Source organism: Petaurus breviceps, unplaced genomic scaffold (assembly GCF_028583685.1).
Source record: "Petaurus breviceps papuanus isolate PSGF00001 unplaced genomic scaffold, PetGlider_PUasm1.0 90769, whole genome shotgun sequence".
Taxonomy (NCBI): domain Eukaryota; kingdom Metazoa; phylum Chordata; class Mammalia; order Diprotodontia; family Petauridae; genus Petaurus; species Petaurus breviceps.
This window is the reverse complement of record NW_027187341.1, coordinates 17,990,897-18,004,660: the sequence shown is the minus strand read 5'-3', so window position 1 is coordinate 18,004,660 and position 13,764 is coordinate 17,990,897. Positions and strand designations below refer to the sequence as shown.

At 38.6% G+C, this 13,764-nt stretch overlaps 1 protein-coding gene across 1 annotated transcript in view; it reads left to right on the top strand.

Moving 5' to 3' along the window:
* Positions 1-13,764, top strand: part of MPP4 (MAGUK p55 scaffold protein 4) — a gene marked incomplete at its 5' end in the record, with an annotated part of 54,465 nt that overhangs the window by 8,287 nt on the left and 32,414 nt on the right. Inside the window, 5 exons of the mRNA XM_069068825.1 lie at positions 1,049-1,180; positions 2,980-3,061; positions 7,267-7,352; positions 11,998-12,069; positions 13,221-13,420. Of these exons, the coding sequence (XP_068924926.1) occupies positions 1,049-1,180; positions 2,980-3,061; positions 7,267-7,352; positions 11,998-12,069; positions 13,221-13,420 (572 nt within the window). The remainder of the gene's footprint in view (positions 1-1,048; positions 1,181-2,979; positions 3,062-7,266; positions 7,353-11,997; positions 12,070-13,220; positions 13,421-13,764) is intronic.

Genomic DNA, 13,764 nt, shown 5'->3' with positions numbered 1-13,764 from the left:
GTGTGTGTGTGTGTGTGTGTGTGTGTGTGTGTGTGCATTTTGTGTATTCCTTATGGCTTAGTTCAGCTGCTTGTAATTTTCTGTGTTCAACTACTATTTCTTGAAGATTAAATCACACATATGCAAACAAGAAACCTTTGTCATACTCAAATTGTTCCCTAATATTTCAATTACATTGAAATAAATTCACATTTTCTAAACAACTATAATTACGGAACTGACTGTATATTGTTGTTATGACTCTGCTGTGTTCCTTCATAAGTCTCCCCCATGTTTCTCTGACTTCCTAAGACTTACTGTTTCTTACTACACAATAACATTCTATTATGTTCATATACCACAATTTATTCAATCATTCCCCAATTGATAGGCACCCCTGCTATTATTTTTGCGATGACAAAAAGTATCGTTAGTAATATATGGAGCATTCATTTCTGCCATTGACCTCTTCAGGTATATAAACCTAGTATCAACATAGTCTACGAACACCACAATTCCAAATTATTTTCCAGAATGGCTGGGTCCATTTATGTGTCCAACAGCAGACTATTGGTAGGTCCATTCCTTCAAATATCAACTGTTTCCACTTAAAAAAAAAACTTTGCTAAAACTTGAGTTACTTCATCAACATTTTTCATATAGTCATTTGGACAATTTTTTATATAGTTGTCACAGAAAAATTTTGTAGTAATCAAAAGTCCGACAGAGGAAAATCTGTTGGTCCTTTGCTCGTAGCGGATATCTAATCCAGTGGCGAAAAATTATCCATCTATTTGTATTGGGAAAGCTATTGCATAGAATATTTTGTAATTCAAACTCCACATGAGCAACGTGGACTAGTTTCAGTCTATGGTTTATGTTACCTGGGCTTCCAAGAAATGAGATTACCACCCAGAATCCTAGAATCATGAATTTTTAGTAGGAATTAATCAGCAGGAGGACTTGTGTGCTGTGTGCCACATATCATGTTGCTTGGGGCTAACTGATTTTGGGGATGGACACATTGCTCAGGGTGATCGTGGCTTGTGTTTTTATTCTCCTCTGCCAGGCCTTACTAAATGCCCATGATACCGTGGCTCAGAAAGATTTTGAGCCTGTTCTTCCCCCGCTGCCTGATGACATCCCTGAGAATGAGGAAGCTTTGAGGATTGTCTGTTTGGTGAAAAATAAGCAGCCCCTGGTAAGAAAGTCTTTGGATGTTTGAATTTTGAAATGTGCTACAGAGATTAGATTCTCTAGAGGGGCTGCATGGACACTATGTCCGTGGTTGGTGAAAATTAAACTACAAGCATTCAGAAAATTTGGAGGGAAATTGTGTTAGCCATAAAAGGTTTTCGCCTCTTTAAACATCACTTGCTTCTGCTTTCAAATATGCTGAATTTCTTAATGTTTGCCCTGACTAGAGATTTTCATTTACTGTTCTCTGTCCATGCAGCAAGGTATAAGATGTGAGAGCTTGTGTCTTTTTATTTCTTTGTTTTGGTGATTGACCTGTGCTTTCTTTTAATCGCTCTGTTACATGTCATTTAATTGAAATAAGCAAAGTTCTTAGCAAAGCATCCAATACGATATCTCCTAATATTCTTATATTGGAGAGGGAAATGGCAAACCATTCCAGTAGCTTTGTCAAGAAAACTCCATGGTCAGTATGGTCCATGAGTCATGAAGAGTCAGGCACAACTGAACTGACAGGGCAATATTCTTACAAGAGAGATGGAAAGATGTGGATTAGACAATTAAATAGATTTCAAACTACCTGATTGGCCAGACTCAAGTAGTTAATGGTTCTATGTCAACTGGGTAGGAGGCCCAGGGATCTGTATTTGGACCTTTGTTGTTCTCACCTTTTTATAAGGGCTTGTATAAAGGCTTAGTGGGCATGCTAAGGCATGCTAAGCAATTGTCAAACAGCACAAATTAGGAATGACAGACTGGGTAACAGAGTTAGGACCCATAAAGACCTTGAGTGACTAAAGCATTGGGCTAGATCTTTAAAAAAAAATTAAATTCAATAGTAATAACTGTGAAAGCTTATAGTTTGTCTAAGGAAATCAGCTTCACAAGAAATGAATGAGGAAGGCAAGGCTAGACAGCATTTCATCTGAAAGAGATTCAGGACTTGGTGTATTCAATATGAATTAGCAGTAAAATGTGGAAGTTTAAGAAAAAAAGTCATTCTTGAGGCAGTGTTAAGAGAGACTTAGATTCCAGGGATAAGGAGGTATGAGCCCCTCTGTACTTTGCCCTTGTCAGCGTGCATATAGAGTACTGTGTTTTGTTCTGGGTGCCACAATTTATATAGAACATTGATGAACTGGACCGATATTCATCCGTGGGGGAAACCACCAACATGTGGACTGTTGGGTACATTTGCACACGAAGACCAACTAAAGGAGCTGGGAATGACTATTCTGAAGAAATTAAGACTCAAAGGAGACATAATCCTGTGCAGCATTCAAGAATCTGAAGGGCCATCATACGGAGCAAAGATTAGTCCTAAAGGGTGGATCTCCCCTTTGGCCTCCAAGGGCAGAACCGGAAACAACAGGTAGAAGAGGTAAACTGAGGCCAGCTATCAAGAAAAACTTCCTGAAAATCAGAGCTGACCAAAAGTGAAATAGGCTGCCTGAGGATGGAGTGGACTCTGCCTCATGAGAAATCTTTAAGCACAGGCTTGTTGCCCACTGGTTTAGTATGTTATACTAGGGATCCCTTTTAGGGATGAGTCAGACCAGATGGCCATAGAGTTCCCTTCTACCTTTAAAATTCTGTGAATTCAATTCACTACAATCTTCAGACTCTCTCCCTTGATTATCTCATCAGCTCCTATAGGTTTAATTATCATCTCTGTGCATTTTTATGTGATTTTTCTTCTCCCAGATACTAGAGATTACCTTGCATACAAAGTAAGAAACATGTGACTCCAAGCAGTCCAAGTACACTGAATTAAAAGTGTATCTTGTGGTTCTCTTTTCTCAGGGTGCCACCATCAAGCGCCATGAGATAACAGGGGATATCACGGTGGCCAGGATAATCCATGGTGGACTTGCTGACAGGAGTGGTAAGTTGGAATTTTGATGGTTTGTGATTGTGTGAAGATTAAATAACTTCAATTTTCTCTCCAATGTGCCTTGGGATCAGATGGTGACCCCTCAGAAAGTGAAGAACTGTCCTTGACTGGCATAAGTAGCCATGGAACAAGGTCCCCCTAAAGAACCTCCCCTCTACCATCTTTCACCATTATCTCTGCTTCCTTAGTCTTTGTACATATTCACTTCTCCTCTACCTTAAAAATGTCTTTACTTTACCCTGCTGCCCCCTTCTAGCTATCATCTTCTTTTGTTTCTTTCACAGTTGATTTTCTCCCTCCAAATGTGGGCATTTCCCAAAGTTCTGTTCTAGACCCCATGTTCTTTCTCAACCCTCTTTCCTTCCTTCCTTCCTTCCTTCCTTCCTTCCTTCCTTCCTTCCTTCCTTCCTGCCTTTGGAGAGCTTATCCATGTGAATGCCTTCAACTTAATATTTTAATACTTCAGTGAAGGGGTGATCTCACCCCTATGTGTGCTTCATGCACTGGAACAGATTGAATTCTGTCAGTCAAAATATTTTTCATTTATGAGGCTTTGTACAGTGGATAGAATGAACTTTCTGACCTGGAGTCAGAAAGAATATGGGTACAAATCCTACCTCAAGCACTTATAATCTGCTATGTGACCTAGACAAGTCAAGTCATTTAATCTCTTTGACCCTCAGTTTCCTCATCTGCAAAATGATGACTTAATGACCTCTAAGGTCTCTTCTGGCTCTTAATCTGTGGTTGTGAGCTAATGTAAAATTGTCATTCTTATCCATGCCTTTCTATAAACCATCTGAAAGGGGATCTATCCAACTTGTTGGAGATCTGCCTTGTTTGTTTGTTCATTTGTTTGTTTGTTTTTACAATTTCATACATATCCATACAACACTTTAGTCATCCATCTGTCACTTCTCACTCTTGATACATATTCCTCTCCTTTTGGTCCTAAATATCCTTAATATGAGTACTGATAGCGCTTCTGTTGTATAAATTATAACAGCGATATCTACAAGGGGCCTGGTATATATAGTCTGGGGTTGGTTTTTCCCAAGCTTCTTCCCTCTAAAGACTATGTTAGTTTTTCCTTAAGAGTTTTTGAAGCTGTCCCAAGACTCAATTAGTCCTGGGGTACTAAGGCTTGAATCAGGAGTATAGCTTTCTTACAAAGGTCACCTATATGTGGAGTCAAATGCCCCTTCCTCAGACTTGACACCCACAGACCAACCATGGCGAAGGCTGAGAAGCTACACATTTTGCTTTCCTTTTGTACTGCTCAGTGCTTAGGACAGTGCCTAGCACATGGTCACACCTAAACAAAATGGTAGTCTATGCTGTGGTTAAGCACCCTCCCTTCGTTTACTGTTCGATAGTTTAGGATGGTCTCGTTTCATTCCAATCCCAAACCTAAACAACAGGACCAGCCTGAGTCACAACTGGGGTACACCAAGTCATTGTTGGTAATATGCCAAAACCTACCTATACCCACCTTTGTGTGAACTACAATTTCCAGTCTTTTAAGACTGTGCTATTCCATAATTTGTAGCTATATAGCATCATTGGTAGAAAATAAGTGTTTGAAAGAAAGAAGGAAAGAAAGAAAGAAAGAAAGAAAGAAAGAAAGAAAGAAAGAAAGAAAGAAAGAAAGAAAGAAAGAAAGAAAGAAAGAAAGGAAGGAAGGAAGGAAGGAAGGAAGGAAGGAAGAAAAAGAAGGAAAGAAAGAGAAAGAAAGAAAGAAGGAAAGGAAAGGAAGGAAGGGAGGGAGGGAGGGAGGAAGAAAGAAGGAAGGAAACAAAGAAACAAAGAAGCAAAGAGAAAAGAAGACAGGCCTCCAATGAGGACCTCCATATTGAAGATTTTCAAAATTATATCTTTAGTTCTATCTATTATGTAACTATGGTGTGAGGCAACTGTGGTTTAATATAACAAGAATCTTCAATTTGAAGTTAACCTTTCTGGGTTCAAATCCTGATTCTGCTATTTTCTAATATAAGCAAAAAATCACTTTATCTCCCTGGGGGTTAGTTTCCCTTGTCCATAAAGTGAGAGAATGGGACTATAAGATCTAAATCCCATAATCTTATAAATATATTTTTTGTAACCTTGTTGCTCTCCACAGTGTCCCCAGAGAGAAAAATATCCATGAAGCCACAATAGAAACTGTTAAACTTTGAACTTAAACACAAAGATGTCTGACCCCTCCCCCTCCCCCAAAAAACCAAACCTTTCTGTCTGAAGTTCAGAAACAAGGAAGAATGAGTCAAGATCAAGGTCAAGAAATGAACCAACAAAAGTGCAACATTTAAAGAAAATCTTGACTGTATTTCACTTTCTCCTGCCTTTCTCCCCAGCTTTGCAGATATTTGGGGGTTTGGCCTGAAGGCAGATGATAAGAAGGGGACCCTGTCACTACATTGACTGATTGGAGGGCTAGGGCTGACTGACTAGATGACAAAGAGAAGAAGCAGATTTGACAAACGTCACGACGAGATCAGGCTGGGGTCAGTGAGGGGAAGCAGCCTCTTGAAAAATATTCCCCTGACAACTGTTGCTGAGCCCAGCAAATCTGTACTGTGAATTTAACAAATATTAAACTGAGAAGTAATTGATGGAAAAAGCTAATCTGCTATTTGCTCATTATAAAGTGTGAATGAGTGTAGGATCATGTACCTGGAGCCAGAACAGACAGAACAGCCAGAATGTCTATGTTCATTTTAGAGAGGAGGGAACTGAAGCCCAAGGAGATAAAGTGATTTGCCCTAGATTACTGTTTTCAGTTGTATCTGACTCTTTGTGAGCCCATCTGGATTTTTCTTGGTAAAGATACAAGTGTGGTTTGCCATTTCCTTCTCCGGCTCATTTGACATATAAGGAAACTGAGGCAGAATTAAGTGACTTTCATAGGGTCACAGAGCTAGTAAGTGTCTGAGGCTGGACTTGAACTCAGGAAGATAAGTCTCCCTGATTCCAGGCCCAGCAATCTATCCACTGCTACCCCCATTGCTCTAGGTTACATAGATACTTAATGTCAGAGGCTATATTTGAACCTAGGGCCCTAGACTCCAGAGAATATGCCAAATATGCACTGTACAATTAGTACTAATGATGATAATCACCATTATACTAATGATTATGATGGCAATAACTTGCATTTGTACTTGGGATCACAAAACTCTTTCCTCACAATTGCTCCATAAGGTAGGTAAAACTCTAGATTAGGAAGAACTTTGGGATCATATAAAGGATGCTGCTTTTAGAAAAGCATGTACTTCTATACACTGAATACTTATTTCAGTAAATGTCTTAACCTCTGTGAAAGCGTTATTATGATGGGTACCATAAAGAGTGGCAATGTTTAGAACAAGGGGACCAACGAGTAAACCTATTGTACTGGGCCGCATTAGACCACACCTGTAATGTTCTGTTCAGTTCTGGATGCCACAATTTAGTATGAATTTTGACAAATTGGAGTGTGACCAAAGGCAATTAGAATTAGAAGACCTAAGTTTGAAACCCAGCTCTGCTATGTACTTACTACCTGTATGACCTTGGGCAAGTGACTTAAATTCCCTGGGCCTCAGTTTCTCTATCTGTAAAATGAAGGGGTTGGCCTAGATGATTTCTAAGTTCCCTTCCAACTTGAAATCTATTATCCTATGATCTAGGGGAGGGTGATCAATAGGGTAAGGGGATTAGGAACCATATCATACAAAGATCAGTTGAGAGAATCTGGCCTGGAGAAGAGAAGATGGGGAAAGGAAATGGTATGATATGTGATTCCAAGTATGTGAAGGCAATTGACTTGTTTTGCCTGGTCCCAGAGGACAAAACAAGGAGCGAGTCAGGATAAAGAAAAGTTTCCTTTATTGCTGTCTCCAAGTGGAATGGCCTCAAGCGATTGTGAATGCCCCTTGGTCACTAGATGTCATCAAGCAGAATGTTGTAAAGAAAATTCCTTTTCAGATATACCTTGGACTAGGCGCCCTTGTGGATCTTTTCTACCCCCCCCCCCATTTGCATTGTATGCTTTGATGAAATTCATCCCTATGATAGCACTTCTTTCCTTCTTTTTTTCACCTGTTTCTGTTTTTGATGCTTTTCTTTGTACCCCTGAGAGCCTCAGGCATCCTTCCCACCAATTCCCATCTATATCCCAATCACACCATATTTATCCTGTGTTTCCATTTGTCTAGGGCTGCTCTATGCTGGAGACAAATTGGTGGAAGTGAACGGCATTTCAGTAGAGGGACTTGAACCAGAACAAGTGATCCATATCCTGGTATCAATCTTTCCCTTCCCTCCCCTCCCCTCCCCTTTTTCCCCTCATAATTAGTTCGTGGGGTGCAGTGAAGACAGTACCAGACTGGAGTCAGGAAAACCTGAGTCCAAATTTGGCCTTGGGCAAGTCACTTAAACCACTGGTGTCAAACTCAAATAGAAAAGATGACCCTTCATAAGTGTATTTGAAGGTTGCATGTTGACTTAGTTTTAAAATGTACTGTTATTTATGTTTTGTTGTATTTTTATTTATTTTTAAAAAATATTTCCCAATTATATTAAAATCTGACTCAGGTCTGCACACTGTGTGCTGTGGCCTTCAGTTTGATATCTCTGACTTAAATCTCTATCAGCTTTAGTTTCCTCATCTGTAAAATGGGAAGAATGATATAATATCTGCTTCCCAGGGTTGTTGTGAGGATTAAATGAGATAACACATGTAAAACTCTGCAAGCTTTAAAATGCCATCTTCATACAATACTGAGAGTGGCGTGATATATGAAATAGAACATAATGGTGACTTGTGTGCCGCAGAGTTGCCTAGGGCACTGAGAGATTAAATGATTTACATAGTGTTGCACAGCCTTTATGTGTCAGAGGAAGGACACAATCAAACTAGTAAACACAAAAACAACATGGAAATAGCAATCAACATAGAGAGCACAAGAAAAAGATGGATCTAAATGAAGACTTAATGATGGCATCCTGAACAATCAGTAGATCAAAAGTCAAGTAATAGAAACAATAACTTTGTAAAAGACAATTATAATTATAAAATTGTACACCAAATTTCTGGGATGCAAAAAAAAATCCTCAGAGGAAAATTGTGTCATGTATGTTAAAAACATATGTGAACACAGTAGAAGAGAGAATTAATTAAATGTGTAATTTAAAAATTAGAAAACCCACAAATAAATCCAAAATAAACAAACAAGACAAAATTTTAAATATCGGAGGGATATAATAAGTTGAAAACAAATGACTATAGAATTGAAAACTAAAACTAATAGTTCTTTGAAGAGATTTTTTTTAAAAAGATAAATCTGTAAGCCACTTTGACTACAAAGAAGGAAAATCATCAATGAAAAATGTTCAGGGTGAAATCACAACATGGAAGAAATAAACACAATTATTAAAAATGCAATTATATGCCAGCAACACTGAGAATTTAAAGGAAAAGATTATCTCTGAAATGTAAAATACCCGAATTAACAGAACACTAAATACAGATTTTAATCCATTTTAGACAAAGAAATTAAAGTATCCATAAAGGAACTACCAAGAAAAAGTCTCTGGCCCAGAAGAACTATAGGAGAATTCTCTCAAACTTTTAAAAAATAATTCATACATATGTTACACAAATTATTCTCAAATAATTTGTCTACAAAAATCCTCCTATGAGATAAATATAGTATTAATACATAAAGGAGAGAAAGATAAAATAGAAATAAAAGTAATTTAAAATAATTGTATTTATTTAGGGCTTTAAGGTATGCAAAATGCTTTAAATATTTTGTCTCATTCACAACAGTTCTGTGATGTATTTGCTATTATTATCATCAATATTTTACAGATGGGAAAATTGTGAATGAGAGAGGGTAAGTGATTCAGACAGGATCTCCCAGATGGTAAATATTTGATACTTTAAACTCAGGTTCTCCTGACTTCAAGTTCTGTTCTTAATATTCTTTATAAATCTATAAATCAATATCATAGTAAATATTGATTCAAACTTTTTATTAAAATTCCGGCCAAAAAAACCTATAAAAATTTGTCCAACAATTAATTCATTATCAAGTTGGGTTTATACTAGAGTTGTATGATTCAGTATGAGGCAAACAACTAATATAACTAACATATTAAAAATTAAAACACCCTAAAACTCATTATTATATCAATAGATGTAGGTAAAACCTTTGACAAAGTATAGCATTCACTTATGCTTAAAACCCTATGAAGCATAGGCATAAGACCTTTTCTTAACATAATAAATAATATTCCTAAATCCAAAAGCTAACCTTATATGCAAAGGGTTTCCTAGTGTAATGTTAATGGAATATAAGATCTTCCCACCCATTAATAAGCCTCATGTGGAGTCCATTGTTTTTCAGGAAGGCCCACACCTTTTGTTACTTTGTAATTATGCAGTGGGTCTTTAGGGTTGTGATGCTATCTGACCCTGAAGAAGTGAATATATACTTTAAATTTAGCATTTTGCTTTGGTGCTCACTCACTGGAAGAGTGTTTTTGTGATTTGATCAGATGAGACTCTGGGTATCTGCAAAGGAGCCCCCCAGCTTTGAAAAACCCAGATGCTGGTGCTTCTCTCTCTGATAATTATATATCTATTGCCTTGGTCAGACAGTTGGATTTGCTAATTTCTCAGTCAGTTAGAAGCCCTGTCTGTTAGTTTTTATTTCTCTGCTTGTATTTTCTCTATTTTCTTTGTTTGAATTTTCTCTGAAGTTCAGGGTGCTGACTTTTACCTTAAACTAATGAGTGTAATTTTAAAAAGATTGTTGACCCCTAAAATAGCTGTCTTTCCTAGTAAGGCAGATCTAAGAACCTGAGCTAGCAGCCATCCTGGGTATGTGTAATGTAATGCCAAGGAAAGGCAACTTCCCAGGTTCAAAATACCAGCATAGGTGCTCTCTATTTTATTCAGTGATAAACCAAGAACAGAGAAGATCAAAACATGACTTCATTCAAAATACAGCATTTACTAAGTGTGATTAAATAATCCCCAAGTACTACCCCACCCCAGGATCTTCCAATCATTCAATCAATTACAAAGTCCCTGTTCTAAATACTACTCCACCCCTAGGCTATACCTTAATTAAGTCCACCACAAAACCCCTCTTCTCAAATGGCGATTAGTTTCCAAACATAGGTAAAGTACCTTCATTTGTCAATCACAGAGCACAATAAGGTCAAAAGTTCCCCACCCCTTGGATCACAATTGAATCTACCCCAGAGTTACATCAAGTTTAAACACAGCACTTAATACCCAAATGGAGGTCTTTTCTTCATCTTGACACAGGCAAGTTCTCAGCAATCTTAGTTCCTGGGGAGACAAGGCTTAGCAAGGCCATAAGATACATTGCCAGTCTCTTCATGAATTTATCCTCTGTCTGTAGAACAGTCCTAGAACCCCTGAACACATTAGCAAAGCCCTCTCCCAGGATTTCTGTAAACATACAACAAGAAAATCCTTCTTCAGGGCTTCTGAACCAACAGAAAGGCTCCCAGACCCCTGCAACAACAGCACTGTCCTTCACCAGTGGACAGTATTCATTCTGTCTGCAGGACAGTCTCCAGACCCCTGCAACAACAGTACTGTCCCTCACCAGTGGACAGTATTCACTCTCTGTCTGCAGGACAGTCTCAGGGCTTCTTAGCGAACAGCCAGGTTCCAGGACTTCTTCAACAAAAGGACTGTCTTTCACCAGTGGACAAATCTGGCAAAACAACATCAAAACAGACAGACAAAGTACCAGCAAAACAGCCATGTCTCCTCAGTCCTTGGCAGCTCAGGGGGCAGGTCTCAAAAGTCCAGGGCAATTCAAAGCGGCCACCAGCAATTCTCTTAGTCTCTCTCTCTCTCTCCACGAGGTGCTGCTTCCAAAAAGATCTTCCGCCTCTCTCTAGTGTCTCTCCCAATCTACATCACCAGCTCCTCCCAGTTCAGGACTTTCTTTTCACATCAACAAGCCCATCCCACAGGTGGGATTAACAAACTCTGGGTTTTAACACAATCAATTTGAAAACCAAGCCAATACAGGGGAATCTTTAATTGCCATTACTATCACAGTATGCCAGTGTGGTTGCCATTATACCCAGTAAATACAGAAGTAAAGGAAGTATATTCTCTTTCCCTGCTGTTATTTGCTAGCAATAGCAATTCCACAAGAAAAAGAAATTAGGCAAAGCAGAGTAAAAACTGCTCCTATTTGCTGATGATATGGTGGTTTACCTAGAAAATTCTAGGGAATCAGCAGAGAAACTAACTGAAACAATTAGTATACAAAATAAATCCACCAAAAACAACAGCATTTCTGTTTACTGATAATGAAATCCAGAAGGTAATAATAGAAAGTCCCATTTAAAATAACCATAAACACATAAAATATCTGAGAATCAGTCTCAAAAACACACTCAGGACCCACATGGGTGGAATTACATAGATAATACCCACACAAGAGAAATAGAGCTATAAAAAGGCAAAATGCTCCTTAAAAATTTAGGAACAACGTAGATAACTGGAGGAATATTTGGTATTTATGACTGAGCTGCATCAGTATCATAAAAATGACAAAACTACTTCAATTATTTTACATATTTGGTATTATGCCAAACTACTAAGGGTATATTTTGCAGGGTTAGACAAAGGAATAAAATTTATTTGGGGAGGCTCCTAAAACTGTTGTAGCAGGTGTGAAGAGAGACCATGGAACTTGGATATAAGGCTCCCTTGAAACATTGACCAATGGGTGAAGAAAACTGAGATCTTAATTTGGTTCTCATGGACAAAAATCCCAGGACAATGCTGTGGGGCATGTTGCCAGGCCAGGGGAAAGCTCATTTTTATTGATCTAAGACCAATAGATTAGAATTCTATAATAAGTTCTGCCTTTGAAATTTTCTAGGCTATGTCTCATGGCACAATCATGTTCAAAGTGGTCCCAGTTTCTGATCGCCCCATTAATAACCAAACAACGGTAAGACTTCAATGGATCATTTCTCCAGGTTAGATATGCCACAGTAAAAGTTGTCAGAAATTGTATCCAATGCTGGTATCTTTAGCAACTTGGGTGCAGAGATTATTTATTTTTTGTTTTTGTAGCCCCAACACCTAGCACAATGCCTGGTATGTAGGGAATACTTGATAAATGTCTTTTGAGTGGAATGTAGCATATTTCTTACTCGGAGACTCATGATATCAGAGGCAAAATGAGAAAACACAAACAATAGAATGAAGAACTCATCAAGGAAAGGCCTTGAGAGAAATATGCAATTTGGTTGAGCAAAATATCTATGTGATGGCATTGGGTCTAATAATACAGTAGGACAATTGTATTAAGGATGGGGTTACTTAAAAAGAAAAAAAGGATGGGGTTACTGAAGATAGTAATCTTCATGTTTCAGAATGCTGGTGTGCAGTTAGTTCGTGTATCAAAAAATATGATCACCAATTTTATGGCTATTATTAGTAATTATGATCAGTAACCACATTAATAGCCATCATACTGATTTAGAATTGAATTAGAGACTGTAGTAATATAAACCTGCTGTGAGAAGCCCTCTGTGAGTTTATAATGGTATTAAAGAGTTTGGATTCTACCCTAACAAGAAGAGTGAATAAAGGGCTTTCTACTCCTGCACTGCATTTAAGGGTTTGTTGGTACTTCCACTATAACCACAATGATAGACTTAGCCTAAAGGATAATATTCAAACAGATTTAGTGAGGGTGTCTCAAGGGCTTTTAATAGGAAGAATACCTGATTATTCATGCTAATTTCAAGGCTTGAATCAAGTGGAACCTTAATAGATAAGAGTTTGATGCTTTTGTTAAAGATCTAGAAAAAAGGGGTGCATATGCTTAAGAGAAACATGTAAGAGGAGTGGAAGGTATGGGTTTGCCTTTACAACTGTACCACTTCCTGTCTACCTTCTTGGGAGGAGGTTAGACGGTCCCCCCTCCTCACATATTACAAGTCTAATTTATAACCAGTGACCCCTTTTATGGGAATAGAAGTAAAGATAGAGAGAAAGGAGAAAATGAGTATGAAGAGGGCACTAGAGGCCTAGAAGAATTGATTTATACTTGTAGGTAAAGTTCTTCTGATGGTGTAACTATATGCTTTTCAGCATGTTTATGTTCGAACTATGGCCAAGTACTGTCCCTGGGAGGATCCCATTATCCCTTGTGCAGATGCTGGCTTGCCATTCCAAAAGGGGGAGATCCTCCAGATTGTGGATCGGAATGACTCCCTCTGGTGGCAGGCCAGGAAGGTCTCTGACTTTGGTGCCTGTGCTGGTCTCATCCCTTCTAATCACCTTCTGAAGAGGTAAGGGAACTGATTGTTGTTATCTGTCCTTCATTCTTCAAGAGGATCATGACATCAGGGAGGTGATGCCATGACATGCAAGTGAATTGGATTTAAGTGAGGCAGGGCTGGGCAAAGTAAGTAGCCTTACTTAAAGACTGTAAGGAGCAGCAAAATTGAGTTTTGCTTAGGCTTCTATTGTATTTAAGATGGTAGAGAGAAAGAGAATGAGAAGAAGAGGAGAGGAGGGAAAGTGAGTGGAGGAGAGAAAAAAGAGAAGGGCAGGGCAGGGCAGGGCAGGGCAGGGCAGGGCAGGGCAGGGAAGGGAAGGGAAGGGAAGGGAAGGGAAGGGAAGGGAAGGGAAG